The sequence below is a fragment of the Mus musculus genome, chromosome 3, assembly GCF_000001635.26.
Source record: "Mus musculus strain C57BL/6J chromosome 3, GRCm38.p6 C57BL/6J".
NCBI classification, from domain to species: domain Eukaryota; kingdom Metazoa; phylum Chordata; class Mammalia; order Rodentia; family Muridae; genus Mus; species Mus musculus.
This window is the reverse complement of record NC_000069.6, coordinates 146427156-146440886: the sequence shown is the minus strand read 5'-3', so window position 1 is coordinate 146440886 and position 13731 is coordinate 146427156. Positions and strand designations below refer to the sequence as shown.

Below are 13731 nucleotides of genomic sequence, written 5' to 3'. Positions count from 1 at the left end.
CCCTGGAGCTTTCCCGTGGGCTCATGCCTTCCAGTGCAGCACCCCCAACTCTCTGGGGTGTCTTAGAGTTCGTTTCCTGTGGGCTCATACCTTCCAGCGCAGCACCCCCAACTCTCTGGGATGTCTTAGGGATCGTTTTAGAATTGGAATGGGCAGCAAAACAAGAGAGCTAGGAAATGGACAGCCTCTGGCAGAGCTGTGCACATCCCAAAGGGATCTGGCTTGCTTCTACAGTTTCCTTCGAGCCTTCTCGGGAATTTCTTTGCAGTATGAGAATTCAGCCCACACTGAAATGCAAACACAGCAGGAAAGCAGGAGTTCCTTCCCAGAAAACCCTCCTTGTGGAATAAGGCATGGTTTTAACGAACAACAAGAATATTTGTATTTGGCAAAGTATGCGCTAAGACAGACAGATCCCTGTGGGGACATGGGATAGAAACAACCAGTAACTACTTCAAAACAGATTGCTTTTCTTCACCAGAAGATAATTGCACCATCCTAGCCGGGTTTCCTCTTCTGGACTATAGTAACTCTGCAATGTCAAACTTTAAAGAATAAAAAAGTGATCGTGTACCAGGCAGCTCATACTTAAGAGCGAGCTCCTGAAACTCTGAACATGGTTGCTGTGGTAAGGCCACCTGCTCCGCGGCAGTGCCTCATCAGGTCGGGCTGTCTTACAGACCCAGCTAGATGGCGGCAGCTGCGGAACCCACAGTCACGCAGTGAATGGACAACACAAGGCTTCACTTTTGGTAGCATGATGAATTTAATGCAACAGTCACAGCAGGAACAAGGAAAGAGAAAGGCAGATGGACTACCTGCCTCAGCAAGCGAGGGCTTGTGTCGGCAGCGTAGAGACAAGCAGGGTGAGGCACTTAAAAGCTGCTGGATGAAAACCCATCCAGGAGAAGCCTGGGCCTACGTCTACGTTTATGTTACTGTCATTACTATCATAGTGCCATACTTCTTACGAGGAAACATGCAGCAGAAACAGAAAGATCCTAAGATTGTTCTGAAAATGAGACGACACAGTGCCCAGAGTGCCATGTCTCGGTTATAAAAGTCAATGCTTCACATTGTCTTATTTCTTTAGTAGAGGGATCTAGTTGAAAATTTTTTAATTACAAAATTATTGGCAATGATATAAAGCCCTGGCCGGTACAGACACGACTGTACTGGCACCCATTTGGTAAGGAAAATATGAGCATCCAGCTATCTTAAATATCCTTTATCATCCAAATATCTCAACCCAATGCTCTTATATTATTATTCAAAGATACGTTTGTCTTTCCCCCATTACTCCATAATCAATATTCCTCTTAGAAATTATAACATTCACATATATAAAATAAAATACAATGCTTTAAAAATCTCAAAAATGTAACGTTAGTAGTTCTAGTTATCTGAACTCAGCTTATGAAGGGGCTTTGAATTTTTATTGCCCAGATGGCTTAAAAATAAAGTCTTAACTGTCATGTGGCAGTGGTCCTAACCTCTGTAAACACCATGCCACTGAAAACATTTTAATTGGCATGAAATGCTATACTCAAGCATGGTGTGAAGTTTTTAAACCTTAAAGCCTCTTAACATAGTCATGTATATTTATGTACAGACACAAAACATATGAAAGAGGTAATCCCAAAATCACACTAAACATAATAAATATAGAACCTGCTTTGTTAAAAATCTACAGTATACATTCAAGTAAAGGCTACACTTCCAATGCCAACCACACTTGGGACGAATATTTAATGTTTACAGGAACCAGTCCCTAAAAGTGCTCTTCTCGGTACCTGGCGAGGCAATCATTCCAGCGCTTCTGTTTCCATCCAAACGCCATGCATTCCTGCAGTCACAGAGCCAGGGGCTTCTGTTACTAACACACAACCAAAGCTTTGCATCCTTTTAAGTAGCTTAGCATTTCAGCTCTTTGGGGGAAGACAGCGAAGTCCAAACAAACAACTCTGAGCATCTTAAGTTAGACGACTGACTTTATGCTACACCCTGTGTCAACTCCTCTAGCGCACATCTGGGAACAGCACTGCAGCCCGCACATTTAAGGTAAGTCATCTCGGTCCCCGTGAGCGCTCCTGAAGGCCGAGGAGCATCCGCTGTAGCACCCCTCCCGCGAGCTGGGCCTCGACTGCACGCTCCACTTCTGATCCGTGCTTTCTCTTGCAACCTCACTTGGTTTACTTTCTTCAGGAGTTATATTCAGCACACTGATGGAACTGTTGGGGAAATAAGGTAAATCTCAGAAGCTAATTATCTGCTCCTTGGTTATCGTTTAGAGCAGATGGTCGCGAACGTCTCAAGTCTGACTGCCCCCACGTCTGCACTAACACTATGTTTTGTTAACTGCACTGAAGAAAACAGGAGGCTGCACTCGGAGAGCCTTCTTCTGACTTCCACCTACCCGTGAGGCGGGGCTGAGCAGCAGGGCCTGCAGAGCAATGGCCACTCCCATGTCTACCCTACTGTCAGTATACTGGCTCTGGGTTCCCCTTATGCCAATCCAGACAAGTATCTCTCAGCCTCAGCCGTGCCTTCTGGCCTGCTCTCCCGGGGCACAGTTCTCACGCCACAATCTCCTCCCACGCAGAAACGTGGAATACTGCTTTTTTAAAGCTCATGTTTTTCCTTCCCCTCCTCTTGCTTAAAATTCTCTCACATTTGCTCCACAGCTCTTGGATTACTGACCTGAAAATGGACTAAATTATCTTATAAATCATATATGTGCGTGTCCTAAGGGTAGGGAATAAACTGCTTTAATACTTTTACCTTAGGTAGGAATTTTCTTTACCAACCTAAGGAAGTGGATTTTCTTGGCTCTTTGCCCTTCAATACCCGTGTAATGGGCACACCAAAAGAAACTTAAATTAGTTACTCTGAAAAACTATCAAAACGCCATTCTTCAATATTAAAGTACTTAAATTTTTAAGTGATTTCCAGACATAATCACCTTAGCCTGCCTGTCTGCCCCCACCCCTCTCTCTGTCTCTCTCTCTCTCTGTTTTTCCAGACAGGGTTTCTCTGTGTAGCCCTGGCTGTCCTGGAACTCACTCTGTAGACCAGGCTGGCCTCGAACTCAGAAATCTGCCTGCCTCTGCCTCCCAAGTGCTGGGATTAAAGGCGTGCGCCACCACTGCCGGGCCTTAGCCTCTCTTTTAAGGCAGGGTCTCGTTATGCAGCACTGGTTGACTTAGAACTTGCCATGTACAGCAAGATGGTCATTCCCTGAGTACTGGGATGAAAGCTATGTGCCACTTCTGGCCCAGAATTCTATACTGTAAATGTAAACAGAGACAGGTGTGGGTGGAGACCAGGCCTACTAGAGTTCTAACCCTAGCATGACACCTCACATGCTGGCAATCTCTGTGCAGACAGCATGAATGAGTCAACCTAATTTCTTCCCACAGTGTCCACTGTCATAAGACACACACACAACCACCACTACCACCACCACCAACAATAACAACTTCTCCTAAGCAATACAATGTTAACTGTTTTTAGAAGTATGTGAAAGGTCATTTAGAAACAAGTACCTGTGTTCAGACACACATGAATGTGTCTGGCGAAAGTCTGAAGTAGAAGGTGAGGCAGGAAGAGATTTAGTCAGTTTTGATGTGCAAGCTGGCACCCCATTAGCCACACTGTGTAGCTTCTTTTGCCGTGGCCGTGAGTGGACTATAAGATTGTCTGGATCAGAACCTGGTTTACATGCAGGAGAAAGAGCAGAGCACATGGTAAAATATCAACCTCGAAGATTACCAACCAGGATCAGCCATTTGCAATTTAGAGTGGGATTTGAGAAAGAACAGGTTAACTGTCATCTCTGTCACACATTCCGCAAACAGAGGGGCCTACCTTAAAAACGGTCAGTTTCTAAGACCACAAGTTTTCAAGAACATGGCATTATTATAAATTCACAAAAGAGCTTTTGATATGCATGCTTCTCCCATGAGCCCTACTCTGACTTGAGTAAATAAACCATTAAGCTGGTTTTGGGGGTCAGGGGTATTGGTAAGAGTGGGAGCTGTTATGGGCTGAGGTCCTGGGTCTGAGCGCCAGAACCTGAACACAGGTAGGCAGAGAGATTAAAACCAGAAACCGCTTCACTTAGGCTAGGTCTCCGGCTCCACAGATGGGCATCCTGTGCACACTGGTGCTGCAGGCTTGCTCTGCCCCTGCCTTGCGCACAGTCCGACTGGACATGGGGGAACACTTACTTCCTGAGAAGGCACTGAAAAGTTTCACATTTTCTGAGTTCTGGTGGTCAAAGTTCGTCATGTTTAAAAACTGCTGCTTTACCCAGCTGGCTCGCTCTTCTTCAAACGCCTTTCTCTATCAGAACAAAGAGGAACAGCCATCACTCCATTGTTAAGTCTCAGACCTTCTCCAGCTGTTTTTCCCCTCTGGCCACCTGTACGTTCTTATAGTGATACAGTTGCCTAGAAACTAAAACACACTCAAGAAAATCATGCTTAAACAATAAGCCGTGGGAGTCGGAGAAATAGCTGCAATGGTTAAGAGCACCTGTTGCTGCCCGTACAGAGGACCTGGGCTCCATTCCCAGCACCCACATGATGGTCCACCACAGTCGATAACACCAATTCAGGTGACGCAATTTTGGCCTCTGAGGGCACCAGGCACACGTGTGGTGCTCACATATACATGTGCTACACAGACATACATTCAGGTATAACACCCACATACTTACGCTAGTAATTTTTAAATAACATAACAGAAAATCCTAGACTTCACTTAATAGTCCATCAACTGCCAGGTTTTTCATGAACAGAGTATTAGCAGAACTTATGACACAAAAAACACACAGCATAAAACTGACATCAGAAAAATCCCCCACTTTATAAACTGGCCACTTGGAAACAGACTTCTGACCTCACCGGACATTTCTTTTGTCTTGGAGCCATCTGCCAGTGGCCAGCGTCACTGAGCCACAAAGGAAACAGATCACACAGGATCTCCTTTTGATCACGTGATTATACATGTGATCCCTAAACCACATATTCTCTCATTCCTGTCACGGCCACCCGTGTCTCCAAGCAGACATATTCTCGGGCAGGTGTCAGACAGCTCCAGGGCACATGAAGCCTTGGCTGCCTGAGAAAGACAACTATGGATACAAGGTTTACTCGTGTGGAAGAATCCGTGTGGGCACCTTAGGGTGCCCAGCACCAAGTCTGTTACTCAGATGAAACCAGGCGTGACCAGACAGCTCGGACAAACAGCAGCAGAAGAGGGAAAAGAGCAATGACAATAACCCGACCGCAGACGATGACAACACTTCAAGAGTTCTGAGAATACTGTCACACAGATTATAAGATTCAAGATGCATGCAAAACAATAGTAGTGTACAAAGAAAAGGAAAATTAAGTGCATTAGAAAAATAAAAGCAAATTCTGAAAAAAAAATCAGTGACTGAAGTAAATAATAAAACTGATCCTAAAGACAGCTTGGTGATCCAAAGGGAATATCCCGACCTTAGAACGGTGTCAGCCACAGACACACCAGAGGGCCAGGCACCGTCTAACAGCAGGGACAAGTCAGGCACAGGGGACCAAGCAGGAGAAAATGCCTCTAGATGGAAGACACCGGGCTCTTCCAGAGGAAAAACTCTAACTGTACCCTGAGGAGACTAGGAACTATAAAAATCTCCACAAGCTTCCACAGAAGGGCGTGGACTTGAACCCAGGGCATCTGGAGGAGCAACTAGTGCTCTTAACCACTAAGCCATCTTCCAGTCCCCTTTTTTCAATTTTTGAAGTAAATCCTAGAAGTTAAATAAAATATCCAGCCAAGGCCATCTAATCTAGTTTTAGATATTCCAGTATTCAGAACAGTCAGTGTTTCTGTTTCAAAGGGTAGCTTAGGATGGTAACAGACCTCACAAGGAAGCAAGAACAGGGCCGCCTGTAACCGAGAGCTGTCATGCACAAGCACAGGGTCTGACTGGGAAATGAGCACGGGATCCCGGAGGAGAATGACATGGCTTCCCTGGCTGGCTGAGTCTGCAGTCCGCGGCAGGATGGCCTTGCTCAAGGCCCTGGGTTCAATCCCACCATTTATGTGTTCAAATGCACGATCTGTTTATAGAATGAGTAATGCCTACACGATCATGTAATCAATATTATTCTCTGGCTTTTAATTTCTAGGCTCCAGCTTTAGACCAGTCACAGGATTTTATATTATTTTTAGTATAGAGCAGAATATAGGAGTGGTAACCACAGAAAACAAAAACAATAAACTCATAAATCTGCAAAGGAGGGGTGAGCAGTGACGTGGGCCAAGCTGACCAGGGTTTCTGCCCGGCGTGGTGGCACAACTCTAACCCCCACATGCAGGGGCGGAGCTCTGGAGTTCAAGGCCAAGTCTGCATAGCAACTCCAGAGCAGCATAGGCTACACAGAGAGGTTCTGCCCCACCGAGAAAAAAATCCAAAGAAAACAAAAATGTCTATTGGTAACTCTTCTGAGAACTTCAACTTTAATATACTGTATTTCAACCTTTTAAAAATTTAATTTTCATTTTATGTATGAGTGCTTGCAAGTGTGTATGTGTACCACATGGGTGTCTGGTGCCCGTGGAGATCCCTTGGAACAGAATTACAGATGGCTCTGAGTACTGGGATCCCAGCCTGGGTCCCTTGTAAAGCACGGGCACTCGTCGGAAAGAAAGCTTGTGCCACCACACCCAGCTTCCCCAGCCTTTGACATCAGGCTCTGCCTCAGGGCTGAGCTGGCGGGGAGGAGGGCACTGCCTCACTGCACAACAGTTTGTAAAACCACGAGAGACAACGTGTCTTCAATTTCTGAAAGAGAGCAATGGAGGCAGGCGATGCACTGCTGACAGGAGGCCTGTGGACAGGAATGCATCTAAGACGGCTAACCCGGGATGCATACACTCCTCTGTGAGGGTTGGGGGGCAGGGTTTTACTGTGCCTTCGTCTCTGTTACCCAGCACGCTCTGGGTACTGCCTTCTGGCATCACACGTGCTGACAGGGAAGTGGCAGCTGCCCAGAGGAGCAGGGCATCTAACAGAGGACTGCCAAATGCTCAGCCTCCCTTCAGTCTCCAGTTATCTGTAACTAACAGGGCACCAGGCCATAACACACTGACTCCACGATGGAAATCCCATTCAGGCCATAAAACCCAGCACCCAGGACCACCAGCCCAAACATAACCAAAGACCTAATCCCTCAAACTCAATAGTTATGGGGAAGTCTCTAAATGCACTAGCCTTGCTTTTTGAGTTCTGGCTAACTGTTCTTGTTAACTGAGATATGTCAACCCAGGATATGGATTCTGTGTTAGGACCTCACTCTGAGAAAGGCTCAGGGATGCACTGGGCTCCCGAGCACACAGTGTAGTCCCTGGCCAGCTAGTCCACTTTCTATTGCTTTAACCCGCGTCTAAGCAGTCTGGTCAATGCTCCACAACAGTGAGACGGTCCATGGGATGCTTCAGAAAAATGGACAGCAGAGACAAGTCAGGCCTGCAGCCTCACCTTGACCCCGCCCACTGCCCATTGCAGCCTCACCCCCAACCCCGCCCACTGCAGCAGCCCTGCAGCCTCACCTTGACCCCGCCCACTGCCCACTGCAGCCTCACCCCCAACCCCGCCCACTGCAGCAGCCCTGCAGCCTCACCTTGACCCCGCCCACTGCCCACTGCAGCCTCACCCCAACCCCGCCCACTGCAGCAGCCCTGCAGCCTCACCTCCAACCCCAATCGAATGGCAGCTTCTGTAAAGCTTCGCCTTTCTCTCTCAAAATTCTTTTTTTGCTCTTTAAAAAGGGTCCACTCTTCTTTAAGGCGTTCCTTTTCTTCCAGCAAGTAACAGTCTCGCAACAGTGAGGTGGTGTCATCATCACACGTGGTGGCCAGCTGCTGCTATTAAATTTTAAAGTATGTAAGTCAGGAAACACCTACTAGGGCACACAGATTCAAGTGACAGTGAGGACAGTAGGTCAGTGTGGCCAAGGACAAACATTATGAGGACTCAGCAAGCCGGTGAGAACCGGCTTTCCCATGTGCTGCTTCCCGTGGTAAAGCAGGGGCCACGTGAGGAAAGGATGTGGTCCAACTGCTAGGGCAGAACTCAACTGAGATGGAAGTGTCACGTCTATTGACTCCTGCAGATGAAGCAGCAGAAGTCTTCCAGGTTCCGTGACGTGTAGGGAGAGCCTCCAGAGGCCGTGGTGGGTTCAGTGATGTGGGGGAGCGCCTGCCTGCCCACGCTGCTTACCTGTAAGAGCTGCTGCTGAGCCTTGATCATCTCTTTACACCGCTCAATCTCCAGCTCCAGTTTCTCAGTCTCTTGCTCATGGTCTTGTCGTGAGATGACGTCCTCCTCATTAAGGCCCTCTGAGTGTACCTTCGAAGCTGACAGAACCCAGGGTGCCAGTTAGTTTGTTGTCAACTCCATACAAGCTAGGGTCATCTAGGAAGATGCCACCCAAATTGAGAAGACACCTATCATAGTCACCTGTGGGCGAGTCTGTGAGGCCTTTCCGTGATCAGGGTTTGATGTGGGAGGGCCCAGCTGACCGTGGTGGGTGCCCACCCCCTCACCCCTTTCCCCCTACCCCCCACCCCCACCCCGTGAAGGCAGTCTTGGGCTATATAGGAAAGCAGGCTAAGGAAGCCATGAGGATCGAGCCAATAGCAGCACCCTTCCATGGCCTGTGCCTCAGCTCCTGCCCCGCCCTCCCTTCCTGACAGTCTGTGAGCTGTGAGGTAAACAAACCTTTTCTTCCCATGTTACTTCTGCTCTTGTTCATCAAAGCAAGAGAAACGCTAACTACAACAACTGGAAGCTAACAGGTCTCACAGCCACTGCCAGCTCACAATCTTGAACAGACTTTTAAAAATCAAAAGACTGCACAACTTTTGCCTTTCTGGGTTTTGTAAGAAGGAGTTATTGTCTCTGGCATTTTGCATTTTCAAAACTGTGACAAAATCAAACATTTTAAAGAAAAACAGCTCCGAGTTCTGACAATGTATATATAGTCACACAATTTTAGGACCAAATGGATTTCAAGGCAGCACGGCCGCTAACCCTTGGCTTATCAACTACAATTATTCAGACTGGCATGACGGTGCGATGCCTCTGTTCTCACCTCCAAGTCTTTAGGAGCTACTGGCTCAACCACAGAAGGATGCTAACAAAGTCACAAACGTATCAACTTTCTTGATGGTGCTTGGGAGAGTGGTACTAACAACTGTGAGTTCACATTGTAAATCCAGGCAAGCTTTCTAATAAACGGACTGAGAACATGAGCACACTTCATCCAACTCGGTGAGGGAGCTGCAGTGAGAACCACGCCCTTTGCCCTGCACAGCTCGTGGCACTGGGACCAAGACTCACTGGTCTCATCATTTCCATACGTTTTAAGTAGACTTCACTTACTACACAGAAATGTTAGTGCTGGAGAGACAGCTGAGAGGGTAAGCGTGCACTCTGCTCCTGAGAGGTCCCTGGCTCCCTGGCTCTGCTTCCAGCACCCCTGTTAGGTGGCATACAGCTGCCTGTGTAAGCTCCCGGGGAACCTATATTGGCATGATAGCCCCGTTTGCTGGCACACAAACAACACTAGACTATGGGCGACACTGTTCTCTAAGGTTTGTTCTGAAGCCAAGTGCATTTCTCTCAGTGAGTGCAAAACCAGGAGCAAACCAGGCAGAGTCTGACCCTGGCTGTGCGCAGACCTCTGAGCCCACAGCACTGCTGTTCCTGGGACTGAACAGCAGCACCCCCTCTGCATGCCCTGGGGCAGTAGTTACCTTGGTTATCGAGTTTTTCTACATGACTTTTCAAAATTCTCCACTGTTTCCTGATGCTGTTTGTCAGCTGCTCTCTCACAGTGTCACAGGAAAGGCCCCACACGCTGTCTCTGCTCAGTTCCCCAGAGTCATCTTCTATATCGGAGATAGCCTACGGCACAGACGGAATAAAGAGCAGCTCGCAGTGGCTGTACACCAGGGCACCGCATCTGACTGTTAAAATCTCTCCATTAACTAATACCTAATAACACTGAGGACACAGACACTCCCCAATCCAGACAGATCTCTTCCATCTGTCTGAAGAGAGGCAGCCCCTGTCTATGCAATACTGTGCTGAATACTGCCACAAAGTCAATCCTCTAACTGTGCATAAAGGCAGGATGCAGGCTGAGAGAAGCAGGCCGGGGCCACAGAGCAAGAGGCAGGACTGGGATCTGAGTTGCGTCTCTCAGTGAGAGGCAGCTCCACTAAATAAGCTGCAGAGATTAGCTATAGTTAGACCACTAATTCTCATTCTCTCCATATCATTTCATGGTTACCATGTTTCTCTCTGCTGTATTAAGACATGAAATTATAAGAAAATGTACCAATGCTGGTAAGTTATCACAGAGAAACAGTACCAAAGGTGCAGGTCAGACATGTGTCTACATGAAATATCCCTTATTTGTTATTAACACCCAAGGAGGGCAGAAATACTTGAATAATTTTAAAAAATACCTGCCAGGAGTGCCAGGAGCCATTTAGGAGAAGCTAAGAACTAAGAACTAGCAGGTGACCTTCTGAGATGGTTCCCCTAGGGACTGCAAAGCCATGACAGATTCGCTTCTTTTAGGCAAGGCCAAGGAGATTACATTTGAGGAAAGATTCCTGCTATTAATATGCTTTTCCTGTTATTAAATATAAAGCAATCACTAGGTATTGACCCACCCTTCTGAGCAGATCTCTGCAGATCTACAAAGAATCACTATTTTGTAGTGATGCTATATAGACAAATGGTTCTGTGGAATTCCTGATTTGTTCAAATAACTTTAGGAAAAGAGTTTTTAAAGACGGTCTTAGCTGCTAGAAGGATGTAATAACGTTAGAATCAGGAATAGACTCTGACCTCTCTTCCTAACAGGAAGTACAGGCTCCACAGTAAGAAACACATAATCACACTTCCATAATCACACTAAAAGAGAAATGGACTTGGGACAATTTGTGTTCAAGAAGAAACATTCAGGTCCAAGGATAAAGTCACAGTGTGCACTATGATATAAGGCAAGGCCATGTAGAAACTATTGGTTTGAACTTACAATGAGCATAATAGAATGAAACATTGCTTTGAACTCATTATCAGCATCCTTCTGCAATTCCCATTTTCTGTAACATTTTATCTATGAAGTAATTCTCACAGATAAACAGTGAACTTTTTGTCTAAGAAGGTATTAAAAGGCCAGAGAAAAGAAATAAAGTTGTTGAATTGTTTGGCTTGGGGGGCTCTGACCTATCTATCCATCCATCCATCCATCCATCCAAGTGTATGTCTGTCTGTCTATATGAATGTGTGTAGGTATATGTATATATGCAAGCACACATAAATACTTGTGGAATTGATTGTGACAGACAGTCAGGCCTGGCCAGCATGTGAGCGTATGAATGCATGTGTGTCTGTGCATATTGGCCTGTGGGAAGCATCTGAATTCGTTTCTTGTCCTTTCCTTGCTCTCTGGTTCACAGAGAGCTAAGGAGCTTACAGAGCGGCTTCTGGCGACTCACCAGAGAAGGGAGCACTGGCAATGGATCCCTTTACTTAGTTCCCTGCTGCTAAACAGCAAGTGCCAATCTCCAGATATCAGCACTTACTAAAGCACAGGTAATACAGAGTTAAGTTTCAGCCTCAATGAAGCATGGAACAGTCAGAGTTAAATTTCCCTAGTGCTTATTTAAGTCTAGAGAACTAAATAACTCTTTATGCTTAATAAAACACAGAGTTAAAAACAAGTCAACAGTGTTTAACCACAGAATAAGCAAGAAAGCTTTTAAGATTTTTTTAAAAATAAGTTATCAGCAAGCATTTATTACAGTTAGAGAGCTAGAAGGCCGGAGACCATCAGTCTTTAAGCTATGTTGGATGCTATATCCTGCTTCAAAACATTCCAGGCCAGGCTCGCTCCCAGAACAGGAGAAAGAAGGCAAAAAATTAAGAGAAGGGAAATTAAATTGGGTCCCCTCAGTCAGATGACTGGGTCACTCAGAGATGACCAGTTTAGAGCGGGATGGAGGAGGCTGTGAGTGAGCACTAGGGTGTAACAGCTCAGGTCTGAGCAGAGCTTAGATAAGGGCATGGATCTATGTATATGGTGCACACTGGATCTATGTACACGATGTATGTACATCAGCAGTCTTCAGGCCTGTGACCCCCTGCCGCCTCCTAGAATACAGCCTGAGTATCCCTCAGCTGAGACACCTGGAGCCTGCGCACTTGGGACTTAAGATACTTTTATATTCGTGCTACTCAAAGCTGCAGCTGTGGCACAGCTGGATCTCTATTTTTCAGATCATGGTGCTAAACCCTCATGCCACACCTGCGGTTAACGCTTAGCAGGTGGACGCGATGGCTCAGCCCTGCCACCAAACTGGACACCCTGAGTGTAATACCTAGGACCCACACAGTGGAGTGGTAGAAGAAGAGAACTGGGTCCCACAAGCTGTCCTCTGTTCTCTAACCCATGACATTTTAAATATTATAAGGCTGGAAACAGCTTGCAGGAGAAGGAAGAGTGAGAGGGGACACACTACATGATCTCCATTTTCCCAGGATGTGCCTAGAAACGCAGAGTGCAGTTCTGGGTTGTCATGCACGGTGGCTGTCTCATACCCAGGTCTGAGTGTGTGGCTCGCAGCCTGGGCTGTCAGAGAGGGCCACTTACAACAGTGCCTGTGCCGTCCTCTGCTCTTTCCCTGGGCTTCTTCTTCTGAGGAGACAGGAGAGAGATCATCTCCTTCTTCATCTGCTGGAGGACCTTCTTCAGCTCCGCGTTCTCCATCAGGATCTGCTTCTGGCGGTACTCATAATCATTCAACAGAATTTTGTACATCTCATCTTCATTCCTGGAGGGAAAGCACGGGTGTGAGAACACACGCCGGTCGGCTGGTGGCAAACCCGGCTACACTGTCAGTCAGGCGGCATGGCGTACCTGGCTTCTGTTTTGTCAGTCCTCCATGAGCCTCGTTTGCCATCAGCTCGACCCACATAATTTAAAACATCCATGGCTACAAATAAAAGCACAAAACCTGATCAGTCATCAAACTCCATCAGTCTTGAAACCCTACCCTGCCTGAGACACACTGGAGACTGAAGCCGACTTGTTTCGTAGGTCAGGACTCTTCACACACACCCCCCCCCCACCCCACACCCCACCCCCAGGCTCGGCTAAGTCTTCAGATGCTAAGCTTGCTTCGTTCCTGACTGGGAGAAGAGGAGGAGAACCCTCCAGTTGCTGAGGGCAAAGGGATGCAAAGTACTTCACAGAGGGGAGTGCAGCATGGGGCACACAGTGGCACTTGATGTTACATGTCACTGTTAACTTCATTATCAGGAGATGATAAACCACAGGCTGCTGGCCAGCTTACACTAGAAAATCAAGCTTTCCTAGAACGCAGCCACAACCACCTACGTACATACTGTTAGGGGACCTTCTCTTCAATGGCAGAGGAAGCAAGCTGAACTTAACTCGGTGCTCGGGCCACTACAGAGAAGGCTTGCTGGGTCCTATTAACTACATGGCTGCTGCCATTGCTAAGGGAGAGAGAGCCCGTAACAGTATTGATGTCCCATGGTCCCCTGATGGAGATGGACCCATTTGGTGTAAGAAAAAAAGTTCTCCTAGTTCTAGGACTAATAAGATTAAATCTATCGTTTCTGATTGGGCTTGGGACAAG

At 46.9% G+C, this 13731-nt stretch overlaps 1 protein-coding gene across 7 annotated transcripts in view; it reads right to left on the bottom strand.

Moving 5' to 3' along the window:
* Positions 1 to 742: 742 nt before the first annotated feature.
* The window catches only part of Ssx2ip (synovial sarcoma, X 2 interacting protein), a 35503-nt gene continuing 22514 nt past the window's right edge, over positions 743 to 13731 (bottom strand). For 4 of the 7 annotated variants that reach the window (NM_001355661.1, NM_138744.4, XM_006502406.4 and 1 more), the window contains 8 exons: positions 12987 to 13062; positions 12720 to 12900; positions 9808 to 9958; positions 8270 to 8406; positions 7741 to 7914; positions 4230 to 4344; positions 3546 to 3711; positions 743 to 2231 (listed from right to left, as the gene is read on the bottom strand). In NM_001355661.1, coding sequence (NP_001342590.1) covers positions 2057 to 2231; positions 3546 to 3711; positions 4230 to 4344; positions 7741 to 7914; positions 8270 to 8406; positions 9808 to 9958; positions 12720 to 12900; positions 12987 to 13062 — 1175 coding nt within the window. In that variant the 3' untranslated portion in view covers positions 743 to 2056. The remainder of the gene's footprint in view (positions 2232 to 3545; positions 3712 to 4229; positions 4345 to 7740; positions 7915 to 8269; positions 8407 to 9807; positions 9959 to 12719; positions 12901 to 12986; positions 13063 to 13731) is intronic. The other 3 variants (NM_001253768.2, NM_001253769.2, NM_001253770.2) reach the window with 1 other exon arrangement.